This window comes from Atractosteus spatula, chromosome 10 (genome assembly GCF_055471065.1).
Source record: "Atractosteus spatula isolate fAtrSpa1 chromosome 10, fAtrSpa1.hap1, whole genome shotgun sequence".
Lineage (NCBI taxonomy): Eukaryota > Metazoa > Chordata > Actinopteri > Semionotiformes > Lepisosteidae > Atractosteus > Atractosteus spatula.
This window is the reverse complement of record NC_142715.1, coordinates 24202422-24226399: the sequence shown is the minus strand read 5'-3', so window position 1 is coordinate 24226399 and position 23978 is coordinate 24202422. Positions and strand designations below refer to the sequence as shown.

The window sequence follows — 23978 nt, the reverse complement described above, 5'->3', positions numbered from 1 at the left end:
ACATCAAGACTGTCAGAAAATCACTGAGGGAGGAGAGGAGATACTACAGCTACAGCAGGAAGCTAAGGAGACATTGATCTTCACAATGAGGGGGGGGGGAGGACACACTACAGCTACAGTGGGAATTTAAAGAGACAGAAAGACAGGAGTTATCAATGACAAGGGGGATTTCTGTTCACCTGTTGTTGGACTTGCTGTTGTCTCTGACAAACCTGTAGAAGAGATACGAGAACTGTCATTATTTTGCCTTCGGTTTTACTGCAAGTTGAATCCACAGTGGAGTTAATATAAAAATACATTTGTTCCTTGAGGTAAAATGCTGGATTGCAGAGATGAAAGATATCAGGTTCTTAATTGAAGACTAGTTTTGTTCACACACACAGTGCTACGCAACATCCCATATTTATTACTGATGATTTTAGTTGGTTCAGTTAGATTTTAAACAGTGATAGAATAAGGGTAACAACAGTCTATCTTCTCCACCAATCTGCTACCTTGTTCATCTACAGTACTAAGACTCTCCTCACCTGTACAGGTAACCCCTGCATCCTCCTTGTGTCGACAGTCACTCTGATTCAGTCCAGAGTGACAGCAGTCCCACAGGTGAAGCTCACTGCCTGTGCAGTTCACCTCGTCCAGCCAGATGGCGCCACTCCCTGGTCCGAATAAGGCCTCTTTTTCTGCTATCACTGCGTCCCCACAGCCCAGCTGTCTGCAGACCACCTGAGCATCCTGCAGGTCCCAGGAGTCGTCACAGACTGTCCCCCAGGAGCCCTCATAACGCAGCTCCAGCCGTCCAGAACAGTTATTGCCTCCAACCAGGCGCAGAGACAGCGGGACTGAGAGAGCAGAGAGGTTACTGATTATCCTCAGCTCAGTGACTGTAGTAGAGATCAGTGAGTTTACTGAACACTGTAAAAGAGAATGTTGTTGTTGCTGAGTGAGTCTGAAAGAAAACATTGTCCTAAGCTCGTTGACTGACTATTCCGTTGTAGAAGAGAGCAGTGAAGTTATTGAAAGATGTGAGTAGAGATTAGTGAGGTATTGAAGAGAGCTGTATGGTTACTCTTCCTCAGCTCAGGGCTGCAGTGTCTCTGACTGTTTTACACACTGAACTCACCTGGGCAGTACAGCTGAGGCTGCTCTTCCTGAGGGGCTGGAGTGCTTCTGTCAGCTTCTTTTCGAGGACCTTCAAAGATTAATGATCACATACAAAATCAAACTCACAGAAAATAGTGAAGAACAGCAATAACATTTATTTTATTTTATACTTATTTGGGTATGAATTGATAAGAATTCTGTTGAAATTTCTTGTCAGTTCTAAATATTGCAACACATTAATTTGCAAAGCTGCTCAACAGGAAAACAGGAACAGTCTTTCCTCTGTACCTGAGCAGGTGATCTCAGCCACTTCCCGGTCTGTGCACTCATTCTGACCCCAGGGGGAGGAGGGACACTGCCACAGGGTGGAGTCGTGTTTGCGACAGGAGACAGAGTCCAGCCATTTGGGATCAGGGCTCAGCCTAGAGTTTGTCTCTCTGACGGTGCCCTTGTCTCCACAGCCCAGCTGTTTACAGATCACTGCAGCTGTGTAGTCAGACATTCTGTTCTGACAGACGCTGCCCCAGGTGCCATTGTAGTAAACCTCTGCCTGTCCTGAACAGCCTGAAGACAGTCTCAGTAGAGTGTGATCTGCCAACATAACGGGGAAAGAGGCCCTGATAAGAGCAAGCCCAATGTTTCATTCTGAACTGGTAAGAAACAGATGGAACAGTGGATTGCATTGAGATGAGAAATAGCATTAAAAACTTATGAAGATGAAGATGAAGACTGTTGAAATGTTCTACTGGGTTACTAATAAATAAAATCCATTTAGAGGATTGAGGTCTGATACAGAGCATCAGCAAAATTCTGATCAGCTTGGTTGCTCATCAGCAGCACTCAGAGTGACTGAAATAGCACTGTGAGAGGAGAACATGCAGCTTGGGTTGACAATTGACACCAAGTGATTCTCCAGCATCTGGCTTGAAGACACTTTTGGATCAAATTGAGATGAAAATATTGAGGCAGAAAGTCATGAAAGACAATGGCCACGACAACCACACCCTGTCAGGCAGCAGACAACAGCTCACATTGATGTGAGGAGTTTATAGCTTGCAGATTAGTTCTGAGATTTCACTTAAGGACTGAAACTCAAGTCAAACACATCTAGGCACTCTAGATGCAAGCCATATCCACAATCTGGGATTAAAGAATCTGGATATTTTAATTTTAATTATCTTTCTTACCTGAACACAGAATTCTCACATCCTCTTTGTGTCCACAGTCATGTTGTCCCCACCATGCTGAGTGACAATCCCACAGAGACGACTCGTTTCCCAGACAGCCCACCTCATCCAGCCAGATGGGTCCAGTTCCCTGGCTGAAGGAGTCTGGTACTGGGGCACTAAGGGCCGTCCCACACTGGAGCTGCCTGCACACCACCTGAGAGTCTGCCAGGTCCCAGGAGTCATCGCAGACTGTCCCCCAGGAGCCACTGTGATAAACCTCCAGCCTCCCAGCACAGTCACTTCCTTCTCCAACAAGCCTGAGAGACAGCTGGTCTAGGAGCAGAGATTCAGAGATCAGGAATCAGAGGCCAGTGCAGTTCTAAGAGATTACCATAACCTGCTGTTACAAGTTGAAGATTAGCTCAGCCCACTAGGCACAGCAGATACAGTTCAAGTACAGTGTTTCTTGGCTTAAGATTAATTTAATATATACACTTATTGTAACAGATTGTTCATAAGCAGTATACCAGATAAGTCACTTTTCTGACCCACTGTTAGGCACAGAGACAATAGCTCCACCAGTGACAAATTGCAGTATTCAGATAGATGTGTTTGCTGTAGATCCCAAAGACCCGAGTGTGTTTGTGACACACAGAAAATACTGCACACACACAGCTGTTGCCTCACAGACTGATCTGGGATTCCACTGAGCAACAGAGACATCAACACACTGAGAGCCCTGGAGATTCAGAACAGGGGCTAATTCATACCTGGTGTTTTGGAAGAGGATACAGCTGAAGATAGAAAACCTGGGAAACAAACAGAGGGAGAGAAATCAGACTGCGAACCATGTGTGAGAGGAGCAATTTAACACCAGAAATGAAACTACAATTAAAACAGCACTGATGTGATTAAGACAGTCCTCAATCTCTCTTTACCTGCTCCATGAGAATCTCTGGTCATATCTGAGGTTGTAAAAGAGAAGCAAGGAGCTCATTTCTGTCCACAGGAGTGATGTTTCACCAGTAGTGTGTTAACTGTGTTTGGATCTGAGAAAGAATGTCTGTAAAACTTGAGTTTTCCGAGTCTCACTTTATCTTCAGCCTCCTGTTTAATTGGGCTCTATTAATTAAACTAATTAAACAAGTCAGATGTTAATTACAGGATACTGAGGTCCAGTTTCCTTTTTTAGGACCATCTTCCTACTAATATAAAACTGATTTTTACTGCTCACAATATTTGTATAGCAATCTGAAAAAAATAAATAGTAATATATTTTTAAATAATATTCAGATAATATTTGAATTTAATGTTTAAAACACACATAAATGTAATGCACCTCTGTCCCTCCTGTGTAACAGAGCAGTTCTTGAGTAAATCATGAAAACAGTGTGCTGCTGTGTGTAAACAGAGGGGGTGTCACTGTTTTAAACAAACAATTCTCACCAGAGCAGATTACTCCTGCGTCCTGTCCATGAGAGCACCCTGCTCTCCCCCATGAAGAGACAGCGCAGTGTGAGAGATGGCTCTCATTGCCCCGGCACTCAAACACATCAGCCCTTACTGGTCCACTGCCCTGTCCAAACCAGGCCTGTCCAGGTGCTGCTACAGCCTCCCCACAGCCCAGCTGCTGGCAGAGAACACTGGCATCTCTCAGGTCCCAGTACAGGTCACACACTGTCCCCCAGTCCCTGAAGAGCCACTGTAACTCCACTCGGCCAGAGCAGGAGTCTGAGCCATTTGCCAGCCTGACCCCTGTGTATCCTGCACACCGGACAGGGGAGAGAGCAGAGACAGTGACACAACCTTGCTGCAACTTATTATAATAACCCTCAAATTCACATTCAAATCCATTGTGACTGCTTTTGTCTTTCTCATCAGAATGATGACCTTCTTGCATTTGTGAATTCAAACAAAAAAGAAACACAAAAACAAGCAGACCACTCTCTCTGATATCTTGACCTTTGAATTATTTAAGTAACTGTGAATTAGAAGGCTGGTTTGATGAGATAACATGGCCAAACCATGGTAGCTACTGAAACACTGAGGTCAGTGGAGCACCCCAAGAGCAAAGACTGCTGGAGAGGAGAGTGTGATGACCGGTATCTATACTGCAGTGAGCAGATTACTAGTGGGAGGTGGGGACTTGGGGTCTGTTTCTTTCCTAAAATCTATGCTATGAAACACATGATCATGTTCTTACCAAAACACTTCAGTCCCACGTAATTCTCATGGGTGCAGCCCTGGGTCTTTGTGGACTTTGGACAGAAGAAAATCTGAGTTTCGCTGCCTTGGCACTGGAGCACCTCAGAATGGATGTCTGCTTCCCCCTTCCCGAAATCAGCCCCCTTCAGGACCTGGATAGGAACCCCGCAGTTGAGCTCTCGACACATAACGTCTGCGTCCTGCCAGTCGAAGTCAGAGTCACATACTGAGCCCCAGGTCTCTCCGTGCTGCACTTCCACTCTCCCAGAGCACAGATCACTGCCTCCAACCAGTCTGACCCCTCGATGAGCTGGAATATCACAACAATAACAGAGATTACTGTCCCTGACCAGTCTGACCCCTTGATGAGCTGGAATATCAGAACAATAACAGAGATCACTGCCCCTGACCAGTCTGACCTATCAATAAGCAGTAATAGAGAGAGGAGCAGCAATACAGATGGAGAGCAGTATTACAGAAGGAGGGAAATCAAACCAGATGGAGAGCAGTATTACAGAAGGAGGGAAATCTAACGGGGGAGAAGAGAAATGAAAAGTGAATCGGAGCAGTAAGAGAGATGATGCAGAATTTGATAGAGAAAGAGAAAGAGAGATGTGTCACTGTTCCAGTTCATCTGAGCTGCATTCCAGCTGCTGGCTCTTAAACCCAAGAAGACTGTTGCAGTGTCAATAGTTACAGACTCAGACACTGCAGCCCTGCAATGCAAGAAGCTGTAATTCAATTATTCATAGTCTTCTATTACTTTTGGAATAGACAAAATAAATTATTCTACCTCTAATAGTAAAACAAAAATGCAAAGAATTGATAGTTATGTGTGTGTGTGTTTGAAAGGAGGTGTGGCCTGCTACTGCGGATATGCTGCCAGTGAGTTTGTGTGAGGGAGAATTATGTATGGAAAGACAGTACATGGAGAAGACAAATATGGGCACAACATTTAAGATAAAGGAATTCACAGGATATTGGCCAAAAAAAGGCTTTAAGATTGCTCACAGCTTCTCTACTGTCTGATCATTCCAGAGATCAAGTGAATTAAAATATAAAGTGTCACAAGAGTCAAAAATGATTTGATAGTCTGTTGTTGTTGACCTCATGGTGATATCTGACCTGGAAAGGTGACAAAGATGTTGTGTATGTGTTGTTGTGAGTCAGGAGAGCAGGAGACACAGCTGCTATCCCTTAGCTCAGATGTAGGAAGGGAGGGCTTATTATCACAGTCCTGGATCCACTGGTTTTCTGGGTGAAGACAAGAGAACAGGAAGTGCAGCCGGGAGGACTCTGACTCTGTGAAGTAAGAGTAGCAATGGCTCCCTGTCCACACACTGGTTTCCTAGCCAATGACTGACACCAAGCCTGTCTCCACTGTAGGGATTTAGAAGGGCTTTGGAAGTGGTGAGTATAGTGTGTCGATGAAAGATTTTTTTTTTAAAGAAACAGTGTAAGTGGGAATGAAAGAAATCATGTACACATAGCCCATAATGAGCTCACCTAGAAGGGTTTCTCTTACAGATGAATTAAAAAAAAAGTCTTTATAGTTGCCAACAACAACACAAAGCCATTCATTTAGGACAGAATTAGGACACTATCCTGTGGTCATTAATATACATAAGGAAAGCTCTAAGTATGGATAAATCTGGGAAAAAGTAACTCTATCATCCCAGTTCATTCATTGGAAACCCAAAATCTCAGACCAGAAAACACGACAGCATCCCGAACCTCTTTGCACTGACCAGGACAGATTCCCCTCAGAGAGTTGGTCATAAAACTGTCCACACGGACCAAGACAGAGTCTCCTGTACCACTTGGTCCTGAAACTGTCCACACTGACTTAATCTTGGAATTGAATTGACTTGATAATTCTGGTAGACTCTTAGCTAAGGGAGGTAACAGCTCTGATGTTCTTATCCATGCAAATTCCATGTGAAATTCAAACAACCTGTCAAAAAATTACCGACATTGTTCTCAGAAAGACACATGGAACAGTAAAACAATTGTATTGAAGGCTGATATGGATCATTTTGTAACTGTCAAGAAATTTCTGGAAGAGAGGAAGACATCCTGAATTAAGTAATTAAAAATAAAAGAAAAAAGAAAAAGAAAATAAAAGATAAGCTGAACGCAGCTCTCGTATTTGTGATTATTATTTCTGTTATTATATGTTATTGTTATGGCATTATTGATTAATTTATTAAATTCTTATTCAATTGTATATTATATAATGCAGTAATATTCACTATAGGTTGTACTTACCTGAACAGATTACTCCAGCATCAACTTTATAGATATTTTCAAAGACATAGTCATATATATAGTATTCGTTAACATCTGATCTTGATTGACAGTCCCTCAGCACAGACTCTGACCCGCTGCAGGAGACTGAGTGCAACAGAACTGATCCAGACCCTGGTCCAAAGTGAGCTCCTCCTGGTGCTGAAACAGCAGATCCACAGCCCAGCTGTCTGCACACCACTGTAGCATCATCCAGATCCCAGCCAAAGTCAGCTACTGTCCCCCACTCTCCATCATGATACACCTCCACTGTCCCCTCACAGGGACTGGCCCCATTCACCAGCCTCACATCAGCACTGCCTGCGGAGAGAGTCACAGACTTGTTAAAACACACACTGACGGTATCTTATAACCCTTGACCAGTTGTATTACTGTTTTGGTTTGGGAATTGCAACACTTCAGACCGCAAACCCCAGCATTGAATTGTGGAAACAGCAGAAATGATAATTGGAACCTCCCTCCCTTCCATTTCTGTCACATATCACAAACACTGCTTACACAGGGCCAACAGTATAGTAGATGACCCTTCCCACTGTCACGATTGCTACTCCTCTTCTTAAGGGTGCTCCAGCCCTTCCTTGTTTGGTCTCATTCCCCGCACCTGTTCATTATTCCAGCCCCTTTTCAGTACCCCCTTAAAAACCAGATGCAGACTTCATTCGCGGCTCTTCATTGAATTCCGTTTCGTGAGAGCCCGGGTCCTGCGTGTCTGGCTCTGTTATGCTTTTAACTTTCTGTTCCTGCTCCCCCTGCCGGTCCCGACCCAGTTCCCGTTTTTAATTCCCTGGATGATCGCCTGGCCATGGACTTATGCTTCAGTTTTGGATTCCCCGTTTGGACTTCATCTTTGATTGTTCGCCTCGGACTCACTTCCCCTGGACACCTGCACACCTAGGACAAGGCACCCCTGTCTACATACCCGTCTCCTGCATGACTTTTCCCCCAGTGTTTCCTCACTATTCTGGATTGTGTCGTCTGCATAGGGCCCAGAAAGAACTGTTCGTGACACCCACCCCTCCCATAAACTCTTGCCCTCCTACCATCTGGGAAAATATATCACAGTGTATGGTCTAGCTCCACCAGACTCTGTAACAGCTTCTTCCCGCAGGCTATCGGGCTCCTCAACACCCTGGAATCTACTTGCACCCACTCCAATTCCAGAAATAAACCAGGTTTAAATCCCCCCAGTATGTTGTGTATATTGCATTAGGTATTGACTTGTAATTTGCACTATCTGCACTTTGCACTATGTGTATCCTTGTCTACAATGTCTATGTCAGTGCCCTGTCTGTCCTGCCTGTATTGCACCGTGGACCAGGAGGAATGATATTTCGTTCCACTGTATACTTGTTCATGGCTGGAATGACAAATAAAAGTGAACTTGAACTTAAACCCAGTGTCTGGGTCTGGAGGGAGAGACAAAGACTTATTAATACACATTGTTTATTGTGTACTGTATCTAATAACACAGTTTCCAGAAAGAAATACAAACTGATTAATAAAGACACTACTTACACAGCTAATGTCATTGAAAGTCATTGAAAGGTTGAATAATACATATGAACACAAGGAAACATTAGCTGTAATTCAGGAGCTGTTGTCATGAAAACAGACAGTGACAGTAATGACTGCATGATGTCAGAGGCCTGGGACTTGTGTTCCTGTATTTTAGGAAGCTGTGGTCTCTACAGTGGACATTGGCTTTAATTACCATATAACTCCAGATGGCTTCACCTTGTGCTCTAGTATTTCTTGTGCTGTAGTCACTACAATGGACAGTGTTTGTAAAGACTGACTGGGTTTCTGGTCACTACAGTGGACAGTGCCTGTAATGTCTCTGAACTCAGAAGGCTGAGACTCGTGTTTCTTTGTTTTTTAGTAAGCTTTGGTCACTATTGTGACTAAAGACTGTATTGTTGGGTTTCTGGGAACTGTGGTCACTACAGTGGTCAGTGACTTTAATTACTTTTTGACTTCTGAAGGCTGGATGAGACTTGTGTTCCTTTATTTTTATTTTCTTCTGGGAGCTTTGGTCACTAAAGTGAAGAGTGTCTTTAATTATAACATGACTTCAGTGGGCTTGCATTTGTATTTTTTTAGTAATAATAATTTCTTACTCTTATATAGCACTTTTCTGGACTTTTCACTCAAAGCACTTTACAGGTAATGGGGATCCCCTCCACCACAAGCAGAGTGCAGTCTCACCTGGATGATGCAACAGCAACAATAGTGCGCCAGTAAGCTCACCACACAGCAGCTATCAGTGAGGAGGAGTACAGAGTGATGAAGCCAGTTTATAGATGGAGATCATAAGGAGACCGTGTTTGATAAAAACCAATCGGAAATTTGGCCAGGACAAAGAGGGAAAACACCTCTCAAGATACACCTTGGGATTTTTAATAACCATAGAGAGTCAAGACCTCGGTTTTACATCTAGTCTGAAAAAAAGTATTTTTTTACAGTAGATTGTCTCCATCACTGGTACATTAGGACTCACACAGACAATAGAGTGAGCACCCCCTACTGGCCCCACTCATACCACTTCCAGCACAAATTTAGCTTTTCCATTAGACCACCCCCCAAATACTGAACAGGTTGTCACCTACAGGGTGATATAGCTAATGCAAAACAGCTCTTTAAGTTATGGTTATTACAGCAGTCAGTGGAACAATGACTGTGTGTTTCAGTTTCTGGATAGTGTGCTTACCATAGTGGACAGCAACTGTAATGACGGTGTTCCTAGTTTTTGGGACCTGTCAGTACTTCAGTGGACAGTGGCTTTAATTACTATATTTCTGTTTTTTTAGTTGCTGTGGTCACTACTGTGGACAGTGAGTTTTATTACTGTATGACTTCAGAGGGCTGAAACGTGTGTGCATGTGTTTCTTGGAGTTGTAGTTAATGTAGTGGTCAGAGGCTGTTATGATTTTGTCCTACAATTCTGGGACATATAGGATATTCTGGCTCATTGCAGTGGGCAGTGGTTTTAAAGACCTATGACTTCAGATCAGAGTATTGCATCTGTGAGTTCTAAGAGCTGTGGTCTCTATAGTGGACAGGTACTGCAATGACTGTAGAACTGTACTGATCCTATGTCTTCCTGTGGGTTTCTGTGTTATTAAGACCTGTGGTCATGTAGTGGACAGTTGTTTTAATAACTGTGACTTTAGATGGCTCAGACCTGTGTTCCTGTGTTTCTGAGTGCTGTGTTACTACAGTGGTTGGTAGCTGTAATGACTGACGTGTTTGCTTAAATATACAGTATGTGAGTTGTATATTCTCTGTGTCAAATATTAACAATGTATTTCTAGCCTTTACCTGTCAACATCTACATTTAACACATGATTGACTGATTAAATTATATTTAAAAAATACCATATAGGTTTAACACAGACACCAATACTCATTGTATGATTGTGATGTTGTCCTGTAGTTATGAATCTCTACGTGATTGCCTGTTAAATATTTCAAAATTGAAATCATATCATAAAACGAAATACTTAATTTGTATTACCCATATGTAAATGCTTATACTTTATTAAACAAAAAATATTTTATTGTATTGTAATGTAAGCAACAAAATGCACATTCTTATTAAAATGTTACAATAATAACCCATGTCATTATGTAACTAAGACAAAATCTAAAAACACAAACTAAATTATTGAGCTGTGAACTAGCAGTCAAATCCTGTAGGCACATAAACAGCAAATTCCATTTTAAAATTCTTGTGGTTATATGACATGGTCTTGTATCTGTTAATTTATTAATTAAATTATTGCTGTTACACCTCAGTTACTAATAAGACACCAGTTGCTAGCCACAGCAAACCTGGTCTACATGAACCAGATAATACTAATCAATTTTATTTTAATGCTTAGTAGCAGTCTGGGGTTTTCTGGGTGACCAGAATATTTGGCTTCTGAAATGCCTTGTTTGTAAATACTGTACATAGAGTAACGTGTTTGTTGTATGTATTGTTATGTGTAGTGTAGTTTGTGTGTTGTCATTGTAATAAATATTTGTGTTAACCAAGTGTGCCTGGACTATTGCTCTTCTCAACAAAGCTGTGCTGGAGAACAAATAATTCACATGCCTCTAATTAATACCAGCCGCTTGGGTATAAAATTAGAAACCATTTACAAGTCGGGGGTTTATGACTTATTGTTTTACTGATTGACTAAACTGCTTGGTCAGTTCCTGATTTTTATCAGTTTCAAACCCCCCCCCCCCCATTTGTAACAATATTATTCTAAAGAAGATGTATTCTTCCTGACACGTCTAGGTAGATTCTTCCTTCTCTGAAAATTCTACCCCACATTATTTAAGAATGGAATATAATCATCTTTATATAATTGGTTTTTATGAGAGTTTATCTGACATCTTAGGTATTTGATCCTATTTGATCATTTAAAACATATTACATTTTCAATATAGTGTATCTTTCTTTCTACTAATTGCCATCATTTTTTTCCTGGCTTGATTTTGTAATCCATGATTTCATAATATTCCTTAAAAAGTAATAGAAGAAATGGGACAGATTTGTGCACATTTTAAAAATATGACATGGTATGTAGCACAGTAACCCCCAAATATCCTGTGAATTGTTAATATGCAAAAAATATTTTAGACAGATTTGTGCACATTATAAAATATGAAAGGGAATGTAGCTGGACACAGTAACTACCAAACATCTTTTACATTATTAAGATACATAAAATGTTTCAGTAACTTAGAGGGTTCTACCATTTTAGATTGTATGCTGTTCCTGTCTGATTTGTCAAATGTGTCATTTAAATCTCCTCCCATCACTATTATACCAGTCTGAAGGCCTTCCAATAAAATTTGCAATTCATAAAAAAATTCCACATTTCCCACTGGTGATACATACAAGGACATTAATGTACAAATCAACAAATTTAAAATCAAATAACCTACCTTCTCATATGCAGGTTGAAAGTTTAAGGTCAGAATAAATACAGGTTTAGAATTCAGGAGTATCAATAGTCAACAGTATCATGCACGTTTTGTGCTCCTGATGGAGCTTTATACGTTTCTTTTGTTGCAAAGTGCTGCGTTTCCAGCGTGAATCATTATTAACCAAAGCAGTGACAGGCCATTTCTGTGTCCGAGTGCCTGGTGTGAACAGTGAGACAAGCCATTTCTTTCCAATATTTTCTGGTGTGGTTATTGATCGCACATGAAACATTATTTCTACCTGAAAAGTCACAGTTAAACTGCTTTGCTGATGAACTTTTGTATTGGAGCAACAATTTCATAGTATTTTGTAATAGAATAAAAGTAATAATAAAAAAACAAAAGATTTTTTTTAAGAAGCTGTACTGTAAAGTATAGAAATATACAGAAGCTAAAATACTAATTATGGTTGCAATAATGAACAACCTCTTTGCTCCCGCAGTTTCAAGTTATAATGTGGCACAATTTTTACAGGGTTTGTCTGTGTCCAAGTACCTGGTGCTCTTTTCATATGTTGAAAGTAAGAGATATTTGCTTTTTGATCATGGCCTGGTTACATGTTAAATGTATTATTTAGTATTAGTGTAAGGTGGTTAAGGATCTGTCTTTTAATTCAAGCATTTACCACACCTAACATAGGGCTCAAATCCATGACCCTGTGATTAAGACTGGTGATTGTCCCTGCTGATGTCAATTTGATATTGGTATAATAGCTGGCTTTTAATGATGTGGTAGTCCAGAGTCTAGTGATGGGGCCTATGTGGTGTGCAAAATAGACAGATCAGCGGCATTATTAGGTTAGGACAGTACAATTGTATTTTAATATTTGTATATATTTATATGATTATTGCTCTTCTCAACAAAGGTGTGCCAGAGAACAAAGAGTTCACATGCCTCTATTCATACCAGCCGCTCAAATATATTGTTAGAAATCATGTACAAGATTTGAATCATATGAATAATTTCACTGATTGAATAAACCACTTGGTCAAATTCTGATGATTTTTACCTGTTTTGTAACCCCCATTTCTAACAATATCTAATAATAAAATATCTGTCTCAATAACACTCTGGTCTCTAATAACACTAATATTTGTTCATACACCAGTCTGTATAAATAGCTTAGGAGGAGACAGAGTTGAGCGCAATAAAACAACAAACAACCAAGGGTAAATATTTCTGAATCATCCTGTATGGTATTATATTATTATAGAGACATTTTTCTTCATTGCTCACACTTCTGTTTTCATGTAAATGAAGAATTTTTTGCATGTTTCAGCAAATCACTCAAATTGCTGCTAGTATATGAAGAATTGTATCCTTATGGTAACAGATTAGGATTTGTAAATAACTTTTTAATAGATTATTACACAAAAATTGCAAATTATCAAGAGGATGAGAATGTCCAACGGCTACTGTAGATGATTAACTTGGCAGCAAAGAAACAACAAAACAATCCTAACAAGCCTGACAGTGTGCTGCATTCCTAACATGTTAATATGGAGTAAACTGACACGTATACTGGAGAGATGAGTGTAGCACATGCAGCACACATAGTGTAAATATGAATTATGTTTTTTAAATATCACATGATATTAAATTAATATCAATAAAATCAATGTAGATTGTTAACTTTTTGCTAAATTTACAAAACCAGAAAATGTAATTTTGAACAATTTTAGATAAAATCCCTCAAAGCTTCATTTACAATAAAATATCTCAACTCATTTTCAAATTACTTTTCCATCTAAAACTATAACTGTATGATTAATTTTACACAGGAGATGAAATTATTAATGCAATTTTATTTTTTAAAGCACCCTTTCTAGGCAATTTTAGATTGTTTTTTTCCTGAGTTATACAATCATAATAAAATTAATTATACTGTTCATTTCAGATTTATGATTTTAATAATATTTAAAAAAAATCCCAGCTGAATTTAAAATAATACATAAAGATCTGAACGTAAAACTTTTCTTAGCAACTAATTATGTTTTTTGACGCACAGACCAAGAAAAAATATATAATTATTTTGAAAAACAGACAAAAGTTTACGGTAAATAATTATTTTACTAAAAGTATATTACATTTCCATCTAAATTTTAAATAGAGTTATCTGTTTGTCTGGACAATAGAAAACAGGACACTTACTGGCTGAGCTGTGCAGCATCAGGACAGCGAAAGAGAAGATGGACAGGCAGCTCTCCATTGTCATCAGGACAGAGTGCAGCTGAGACCCCTGTCTTCACCCCTGAGCTCATAGGGTAACTGAGCTGTTGCTCCACAACCCGTACCCCCAGTAACAACACAGCCCCCCACCCCGCCAATCACACACAGCACTGCCTTTTCAGACTGACAGCAGGAACCTCTCACACAGGCGGGATGGCCAATCAGACAGGGCCCTTTCAGTCTTCTCCATATATATCAGAACCACATCACTGTTTCCTCTCCTTAAGACACTCCCAGCAGTGCTGAGGAGAGGAGAGACAGGAGCAGCTCTGTGTCTCACTGGAGGAAACACAGATACAGATACAGACAGAAGGGCTGCAGGTGCTAAAGGGGCAGAAAGGATCAGATAAAAAAAAAATCTAATGTTTTCTAAAGATTTAGACAAGTTACTTAATTTTAAATAAGTATCAAATTATGTTAAATAAAATACAAAATAAAAATTGCAGGTGTGACGCAGTGTTCAGTTACTGGTGTCAGGAATATGGTCCTGTGTGTCTTGCTGTCTGTGTCAGGCAGTGTCCTACAAAGAGTCACAGAGAGGTTGTTGTCACTCTAGACAGCAGTGTGTTCTGATCCTGGTAAAGGACAGTATGAGGAGAGCCTGTCCTCAAGAGGGCAGTGAGGTCACTCAGGTCAGAACAGCTATACAGAACCTAGATGGACTGAATAAGAACTGGCTGTCCTGTGGCTTTGGTCAGAGATCAATAATCTAAATGAAAAGGAAAGAAAAGCCCAGCAGTGATTGTCCCCTTTGTACTGTGCCTGGTGGATGGACAGCAACTCTTCTAGTTGAGTCCCTCAGACCCTGAGTCTGTCCCTGTGCAGCTCCAGCCCACACAGATGTTCCAAGCCCTCCAGCTGTGACCCCAGTTTCTCTCTGTGTGGAGCTGACTGTGTGATTAAAACTCTCTAACAGCACAGTAGAGCTGAACAGATACTCCGATACCCACAGACTGAACAGAGTGAGGACACAGCTCACCTCCTCCTCCTCCTTATTTTTATAGGTAGCAGTAGCAGTTGGAGAAGCAGTAAAATATTATTAGTAGTAGTAGCACTGGCAGCAGTAGTATTAGTAGTTGTGCTGTATTTAAACTCTCCTGTTAAATATAGCAGAGCTCTTGTGTTACAACTCCACCATACTAACTGCAGCAGCAGGAGCAGAAGAGCAGGAGTCAGTTTCAAATTTGAAAAAGCAATGATATGAAGATTTCTTTTAAAAATCAGTCCTTGTTAATACAGCCTAAAAGCTGTGATATAATGCAGAGCTTCACTGGAGCTGCAGGTCAGACTCTTCAGTGAGTCTGTGGTTTGTGCTCCTCTGAGCTCTTCCAGCACAGATAGCCAGGCTGTACTGGCTGTGGGTCTCAGTGTGATGAGGCAGCTGAGGGCTGATCTGTACAGGGAGACATACAGGGAGTCCAGTGTTCAGAACTCCAGTGCTGTACAGGGTGACAGGTCCTCTCCCCAAACAGTTATTTCTGTGTGTCTCTCAGGGATGAACAGGAGGGGCTGTTCCTGTCAGAATGGAGGCTGACTCTCAGAGCCCCAGTGTCAGTATGAGGAGAAGCTCTCAGACCTGACTGCTGCCAGAGCCTCTCACCCTGAGTGGCCATGAGCACTGAGCTCCTCAGCAGCTGAGAAAAGCCTCCTGTCTCCTGTGGTCACAGTGTGGTTGAACACCTGCACTGTCTTCCTGCTCCTTCTCCTCTCTCTTCCCCTTCCTGTCTCTCTCACTGTGTGTGCTCTTATCTGTCCATATCTCTCTCTCCTCTTCTCTCACTCTGACAATCTGTACAGAGTATCTGAAGGGGATGTAACATCACTTGGCAATGGAAAAAAAAATCTCAGAAGCAGAATAAAAAAAAAAACTTTATTCTCTTCTCAGTCAGATTCACAGCTCAGACTCATACACAGAGGTCTGGGTCCCTCAGTACTTTAGTACTGGAGATTTGTGTAAAACTTATTACAGGGGATTATTACAGATTTGTTTTACACAAATCTCCACAGAATAGAAGCCTGGAGGATCAGACTCCTGATCCTGGAAGTTCAAGGGCATCTCCTGGTTTTATTTCCACTCGAGCTGATTTGATGATTGAATTAACTGTATAACTGTATATTTATAAGACTGCCTGTGAATGACGTGTGGGAGACTCTGATTTCCAGGACTGGTGTGGAATCACACACAGAAAGGTCTTCTGTGTGATCTGAGTCCCACTGCTAAGAGCTATAGTCTGGTCAATTTATAACATCTTATTACAGGGACTTGGGCTCTTTCTCTTGTGCTTTACGGGATTACGCTACACAACTCAATAATCTGTGTAGTAAATTATTTTTTTCCTGCTTAATGAATTTAATTTCTCGGTTGTCGTTCTTCTTCTCCAGCTGTTATGAATCGCCTCTCCTCACAGCCCGATAAGTTTTATTATTGGAGATGTTATATCTGTAAGCAAAGCCCCCCCCCCCCCCCCGTGCTCCGGACAGGAGTCTCCTTCAGCGGAGACGCGCTCTGCTCTGTCAGAAAGAGCGCTGTGACGTCACAGACACCAGCCAGAGCACCGGGATCAGAAAGCGAGACCGCGGGAGGAGGGTCAATGATCACTTATGTATCGACAACCAATTAATTCAGCTAAAAAACCTTAGAATCATCGATTAACTTCACAGATTGGTGAGTACTGATTCTTTTCTTTCTTTAAATTCTTTAAATATCTAGAAAATAGTCAATAAAACCCGTATCGATTAAATACCATAGTGCGTTTAGTGTTCATAATGTTCAATCCCAAATTAAAGAATAATTATTTAAATTATTGTTTAGAAATTGTATTCTAGAGCTTGAAAATTATATTCCAAGTTGATAAATTTGTGTAGGTAACAGTTTAAATGCATTTTTCCACTGTTTACAAGTCATAAGTATGGTAACCACGGTGACACGTGCCACATCACTGTGCCCAGCTAGGTGTCTCGCCTTCGTCACAAACAGTGGTGTGACGTCACGGACTAATACTAATGTGAGTGTATTTATATTTAATACTAGTGAGAGTACAATCGGTAGCTTTAATATTAATGCTAGTGTTCATGTCAGTATTAATGGTGATTGCGCTACTGATAGTTTTGATGCCCGTATTCATGTTAATATTAGTTATAATTATAGAGTTACTGTTAGAGTATTTACACTAGTAGTCATGTTAGTTTTAGTGATAACATTACTGTTATTATTAGTATTAGTAGTGTAGTAGTAGTTTGTGTCAGTGATAATGATAGTGTAATTCTTAGTGATAGTGTTACTGTTTTAATGTTAGTGGCATTTGTGTTAGTGTTAGTTATACTGTATTTGTAGTTATGAGTGTGTGTGTTTTTGTCCGTGTGTGTTGGTGTGTGTCTATAAGTATTTGTAGTCTATGTGTGTGTCTGTGAATGTGTGCGAGTATGTGTCTGATTGTGTGTATAAATGTATGTCGTGTCTGTTAGTGTGTGTTGTGTCTGTGTGTGTGTCTGTGAATGTGTGTCTGTGAGTGTGTGTAGTGTATGTGTGTGTGTCTGTCAGTGTGAGAATGTGTGTCTGTGTGTCTGTGAGTGTGGGTTGTCAGTGTGTGAATGTGTGTCTGTGAGTGTGGGTTGTCAGTGTGTGAATGTGTGTCTGTGAGTGTGTGAATATGTGTGGGTGGGTGTCTGTCAGTGTGTGATAATGTGTGTGATTGTGTGGGTGTATATCTGTCAGTGTGTGTGAGTGTGTGTGTAGGTGGGCTTGGGCTCCACTGGTTTGTCTGACAGAAGTGACCCATCAACAGGTGTTGAGGTCCAGAGTCGCCTGAGAATGGAACCACTTTCTAGATTCCAGACCAACGTCCAGAGAGCTGTGAGTGCTCTGTTTTTATCACTATTAGTAGTAATGACAGCAGTAGTAGTATTAATATCAGAATTAATATTAGAATTTGTAGTCATGGTCATAGTAGTAGCAACAGAAGTAACAACAGTGGTAGTTGGATTATCCAAGCAGTTACTCCAGGAACTACAGTATTACACATTTATACTCTATTTTCCAGGCATGTTTTGTAAAGTGCTTTGATGTTCTGGATTAAAAGGCAAAATATAAGAAAAAATTGATTGATTGATTGACTGTGAGAGTGAAGTCTAGTCGAACTTGTTTGTCTAACTGAACTGTCCTGTCCACAGATGTAAACAGAGGTGAACAGAGAAGATGTCCAAACCCACCAGAGACTGGAGACAAGTTTGAGAGTCAGGCCCCAGACCCAGAGAGCTGTGAGTCCACTGCTGGCCTTCTTCATATTGTGATTCTTCCTCTTCTTCCTCCTCCTTCTTGAAGAAGAGAAAGACTCTACCTGACAGTGTGTGCATCTGCATGTGTGTTAGTGTGTGGGAGTGTGTGTCTGTGGGTGTGTGTGCTTGTGAGTCTAGTCCAGCCCATGTCTGTAACAGAACTGTGTCTGACATCCCCAGATCAGGAAGGAGGTAACAGGAGACTCAACACAGGTTGTGGAGCCAGACCCAAGAACTGCATTATTATTAGTAGTAGTGAGAGGGTGAGTGTGTGTGAGGTTGTGTATGAGAGAGGGTGAGCATGTCTCAAACTCCATTCCTAGAGGGTCTGGTGCATCATCTGGTTTATTGCCCAGAGGTCTTGATTACAAAGTTGATCTAATTTTTGAATGAAACAAAAAATATTCTAATACTGTACCTTTATCCAGACCTTAAATATCCAACTGTGCCTTGAATATTTTGAGTCTTCAACAGTGAGAGACATCAAAATATATTATTAAACACATTATTTCCACATCTTCTTATGAAAATAATTAGCTTAATTGTTTAATTGGCTAGCCCCTTTTGGAAAGAAAGCCTGGAGATGCACCTGGCCCCCCAAGTATTGTGATTAGGCTTGAGACCCCTGGTCTAGCAGAACTGGCCCCTCAACAGGTCTCGACAGGGATGTTGGGGATCATGAAGCGGTATAGACAAGGGCTGGACACTGCTTCTGAATCGAGGACAGACCACTGTCATGTAGGGTCATCTTGGCCAATGATGATGATGACAGTGTGTTTGTCTGTCTGGTAACTGTTTTCTCCTCCCCAGTGCCGCCAGGAGAATCTCCCTCAAGTGGAGAGAGGGATGGCCGAGCAGAGAGAAGGGCGTCACACCGAGACCTGGGGCAGATCTCACAGGAACGTGAGTATTGGCTTCAACAACATGGTTGGATAGCTTGTTCCACACACCCACCTCCCTCTATGTAAAGAAGTGCCTCCTGCTCTCATTATTAAATGCTCTTCCCCAAGTATTAATTCTGTTAGACTAAGAATAAACCTGTACTGAGACACAAACTTGGTTGGGTTCTGCTGGTGAGACTAAAGCAGTCATCTTGTTGACAGGTCTTGACAGAGACGGATGTGACCCTGAAAGGCCAGAGAGGGTCGACCAATACTGAGGCTCTGAGCAAAGATTCTTCCAGTGTAAGACAACCAATGTGTTCCGCTCAGGATGATGCAGATGATAGTGTAGATAATGAAGGTGGTTATGATGATGATGTTGATGGAAAAGTGTTGATGATGATGATGGTGGACATGATGATTGTCATGATGAAGAAGGATATGGCGGTGAAGATGGTGGAGATCATTTATTAGAAATGTGATGAAGATGATGATGACGAAAATAGTGGAGATTGTGATGGTGGAGGTGATGATGATGGTGATGAAGATCGTAGGGGTTGTGATGGTGGAAGTGATGATGATGGTAATGGAAAATAGTGGAGATTGTGATGGTGGAGGTGGTGATGATGGTGACACAGTCATGCCTGTGTGTGGCTGTGTGTGAAAGGGAAGGTGGGGTTGGATCAGGTCTGCTGCTGTCATTTGATAGGACTGTCAGAGGAAGAGGGAGCAGACTCCCTGTGTCTCACCCCAGGCAGCTGAGAGCTGCAAGTCTGTGAGCCTGATATGTCTGTGACGTCTATCAAAAGTTTGGTTTCAGCTGCAATGATGATGACTGTGATTGCTGGGAGACCAGGGGTAGGGCCTGGTCCTCCTGGAGAAGACCCTCTCAGTTTTCTCTCTGTCCTCCTCATGCCCTCTCTTTGCCCTTGTCCCCTCAGGCCAGCCAGCCAATCACCAGGCAGGAGACCAAGACCCAGCTGTGGAACTGCCCTAAGGGCCCGGAGAGGGATCTACAGAAGGACAGGGCATGGACCTCCTCCTTGGCAGCCCCCATACCCCATTGCTCGCCCCCTCACCCACCCCCTGGTACACCCGCTCACCCGGGCCTGACCCCAGCGGCCCTGTGGCAGCTCAGGGAGGGCCTCCAGGTCAAGCTGGAGGGGCTGCTCCAGGAGGAGGAGAGCTGGGTGCGGACCTGGGATCAGAACATGATATCATCTATTCAGCTGGACTGCCTGGCGCTGTACAATGAAGTCCTTCCTGAGTTTGGATCAGAGGCTGCGTATGCGGGATTGGTAAATCCCTTAAACCACTCCCCCTTGCTTGAATCACACTGAGGTACACAGGGGCTGGGGTGACTCACCTCTCCAAGACACCTGTGTCATCCCACTCCCATTTCACCTCAACATGGTTCCGAGAAAATCTCCCGTCCCCAAGGGGAGAGAGACAGGAGCTGGACTGGGTCTCCAGCCCTCTGTTTATTCAAGATTATTCCCTCAGGAGGTGGGTGGGGTGGAAGACACACTGTCTACAGATCACAACTAGGGGCAGCTTAGAGCAGGAGGTGAGACTCTTGATCATAGATAAGGATAACAGTGAGACAACTCCCCCTCTCTTGACTCACTGCCTACTGATGATGTTATGAAGTGACACTCCAGCTCTTCCTCTTGGTGGTGTCTCAGTCAGGCAATTTGGAAAATCGTTAAGGGATGATGATGATGATTCACCTTTCTTGTTCTCCCTGCATGGTACAGGAGAGGGAGCCAAGATTCAGGGTCGTAATGATTAGGAGTTACACAAAAACCTCAAATTAAAACACTGAAGACAACAGGCAAGACAATGGAAGCTCTGATAATGAAGGATTAGTTTGACTGCAGCAGACCTGGTCAAGACATCTTGAATGATTCTCTCTCCCTGTTTTCCCAGGATTTTCCCTTCCAGGGCACAGGAATCATGAAGCAGGACAACTACGAGGAGGCGAAAGAGGCGCTGAAATCCTACTTCGAAAACACAACGGTCAGGTGTGACTTCTCCGAGGTGGACAAGTGCTTCTGCCAGGCTGCAGCCGAGCTCGACCTCATCCTGCAGAAGTACCTGGGAGACGCTGTGGCCGAGGTCTGTGAATAGCAGGTTTATTTTCATAAAAGACATTTCTCATCCCCTTGTACTGTTGGTGTCTATTTCATGTAAAGGAGTCGACTTGAAAATAAAATGTTTAATTGACTTACAGAGATTCTTCATGAAGACGTGCGTCGGCTATATACTGCACAGCTTAAGGAACATGAAGACAAATCCGTTTGCTAATTGTCACCCAAAATGTCACAAATTAACCACCAAGCTGGTTTACGTGTCCAACCACCTCTTCCTACTTTGCAGTGAACACAATTCTTTCAGTTTCCTCTCTTGTATTTTCCTTACTGTTTTACTGTCCCCTTCACCCATGTGGAGATGGATCCACAGACGAAAACCTGTGTTTCACCGTTTGTTTATGCAGTGTCAGTCTTTGGACTTGCAAAGCTCCAGTAGCACAATCAGTCAGTGTGCGGTACTTATATAGCTGTGCACGTTTTGCCATTCTACTGATATTAAATGAATAAGTCACTTGGCTATACCAACTGCATTAAACCTAAAAAAACAAGGGATGTGTAGTGTTTCATAGCCGTTCAGGGACGCCAAATATGTAATCATAGTGGCTCTCTGAAGGCACCAGTTCTGTAGGGTTTGGGCATTTACTGAGACAATTTTCAATTGTAGCAGTAAATCACAAAGTTGATTCTTTTGATGGCTTTAGAATCCAACCATGCGATATAACTCAAACAACGCACACACACAGGTACTAATACACGAGGATACATTTATTAATACATAGAGTATGCCTTAAACCTAACAGATCTTATCGAGAGGGTTATCAGAATACAAAAGATATATATTCAATCAGTTACGAAGTGTTACACATATCAAGAGGACATACGTTCAGTATATCATTCATTAAGACCGTTTCGTAAAGTGAACTTGGTTACAACTTCTACATTAGATACTCAAAACAAGTACATAACTCTTAGGAATTAAATTGATATCAACTGGTTGGGATAGCAATTGAATTCTCGAGCTGTAATGCATTGAAGTTGAATACTCATCCAATTTCTGGGGATTCAGATCTCCTGCGGGCACAAAGAAACAGTTGCAGGCTGTTGCTGTCCAATCCGCGCTGTCTGGCTCGGTGCCAGGCTGTGCTGTGCGGCTTGCGACGGTGCGCTGCAGATGCTCACTGACCGGCTAGTTAGTGTTGGCTTTAACTAGCAAAGTTTGTGCACAGGAGAAAAGATGACTGTGGGTCCCAGCAAGTCAGGAAGAGGACTGGTTCGTTCCTGATGAAGAGCTAGTTCTGAATGGTGATTCAGCTGTCCACAGTTCTGACCTGTTCACGAGGCCTGCTGCTGGTTACTCTCTGGCAACCTCCACTCTAGACTCTTAGAACAAAGGAAAGTTCTGGCCCTCGGACACACTGGCCGTTCCGTGGTTGTCCGGGCTGAGTCTCAGGATGGTCAGGAGGCGCGCTGCGAGAATGTCCTGCCCTTGGGAGCCTTCTGCTCCTGGGCCGTCCTGCCCTGGAATTCTCCTTTGAATTCCCTTTAGAACAGTCCACAGAATCCTCTCCAGAATCTTACTGAATCTCCCGAATCTTACTGAATCTCCCGAATCTGAATCTTGTTGAATCTGAATCTCCAGGCCTGTGTTGCCTGTTTTTACCTGGAGGAACTTCAGCTTGTTGATTGGCTGAAAGTTCCATGGGCATCAGAGTCCCACGTGGGTTACTCAGCCCTACCAGTCCCTGATTGGTTGATCAAGGTGAGATATGAGTCACTTAGTCCTGACACTTAGTAACGCAGTCCAGATGTCCATCCGGCACTCCCTAGACTGATAGGCGCCAGTGGATGACCATTGATCATGATAGCCAGACTTAGCTAAGTGCATCCCCCTTTGGGAGCTGTCCTAGGAAACCTTAAATCATCTTGCATGAATAGTTTCTCTGTGGCTGCACCACAGAGATGAACAGAGAAATGGGGCCTCATTTGGGAAGCTCAGAAACACTTAATTCTGCCTTATTATTAAGCCTCGCCGCTACATATCCCCCCTTTTTGAAGGTCACGAGGTCCTGAGGCGTTGTTGCCTTCAAAACAAAACAGAGTTAAGTGATGTCCCTTGCCATTAGAACATTAATCTTAAATGTCTACATTACTCCTCGAGAATTCATACCGGAACCAGCATTGGATACAAACAGGATGAATAACATCTGGAGTATGTATAAACACGGTAGGAGACATTATCTAAGTCTAGGAATTACACATCAGGAAGTTCACTGTCAATATCTGATACCTCTGTGGTAGATATTTGGGGAGAAGTCACTTCCTTTCTTTTGGCATGCTACCTTTGACTCATTCATGCTACCCGGAGTACATCTTGATGTAAGAGTACATCATTCAGAGTACACTGTCAGTCATGATCCAGCTACCCGGCAGCAGTGTTACAATAACACCAGTTCCTGTTCCCAGCCCCCCGATAAACCACAACACCTGTGTTGGGTATCTGCTTGGGTGGTTTGGAGGTTTGTTCCATTAAAGCAAACTAACTACCTGTACCTCTTCAGGGCTTACTGTTTCTTGGATTTCTATCCAATTCCTTAGTGTGGCACCTGAAGGCATCCATGACCTCAAGTTTGGTCTTATGTTGTCTGGTTCTAGACCGTACAGTGTTAAGTTACCATGCTGTACTATGGCCTCCTCAGGAACTTAAAGGAACTGTTTTATTAGGTAGCTGCATCATGCCTGTC

General features: G+C 42.2%; 2 protein-coding genes across 2 annotated transcripts in view; one reads left to right on the top strand and one right to left on the bottom strand.

Moving 5' to 3' along the window:
• Positions 1 to 626: 626 nt before the first annotated feature.
• The window catches only part of LOC148826061 (scavenger receptor cysteine-rich domain-containing protein DMBT1-like), a 204241-nt gene continuing 180889 nt past the window's right edge, over positions 627 to 23978 (bottom strand). The window contains exons 9-17 of the mRNA XM_088926359.1: positions 6744 to 7082; positions 4474 to 4776; positions 3659 to 4034; positions 2924 to 2952; positions 2289 to 2603; positions 1390 to 1692; positions 1121 to 1189; positions 760 to 839; positions 627 to 656 (exon numbers count right to left, since the gene is read on the bottom strand). Coding sequence (XP_088782485.1) covers positions 627 to 656; positions 760 to 839; positions 1121 to 1189; positions 1390 to 1692; positions 2289 to 2603; positions 2924 to 2952; positions 3659 to 4034; positions 4474 to 4776; positions 6744 to 7082 — 1844 coding nt within the window. The remainder of the gene's footprint in view (positions 657 to 759; positions 840 to 1120; positions 1190 to 1389; positions 1693 to 2288; positions 2604 to 2923; positions 2953 to 3658; positions 4035 to 4473; positions 4777 to 6743; positions 7083 to 23978) is intronic.
• Positions 19110 to 21274, top strand: LOC148826069 (uncharacterized). The gene is made up of 4 exons (XM_088926288.1): positions 19110 to 19166; positions 19367 to 19447; positions 20086 to 20442; positions 21074 to 21274. Exons 1-4 carry the CDS (start codon positions 19110 to 19112, stop codon positions 21272 to 21274), a joined length of 696 nt encoding a protein of 231 aa, XP_088782414.1.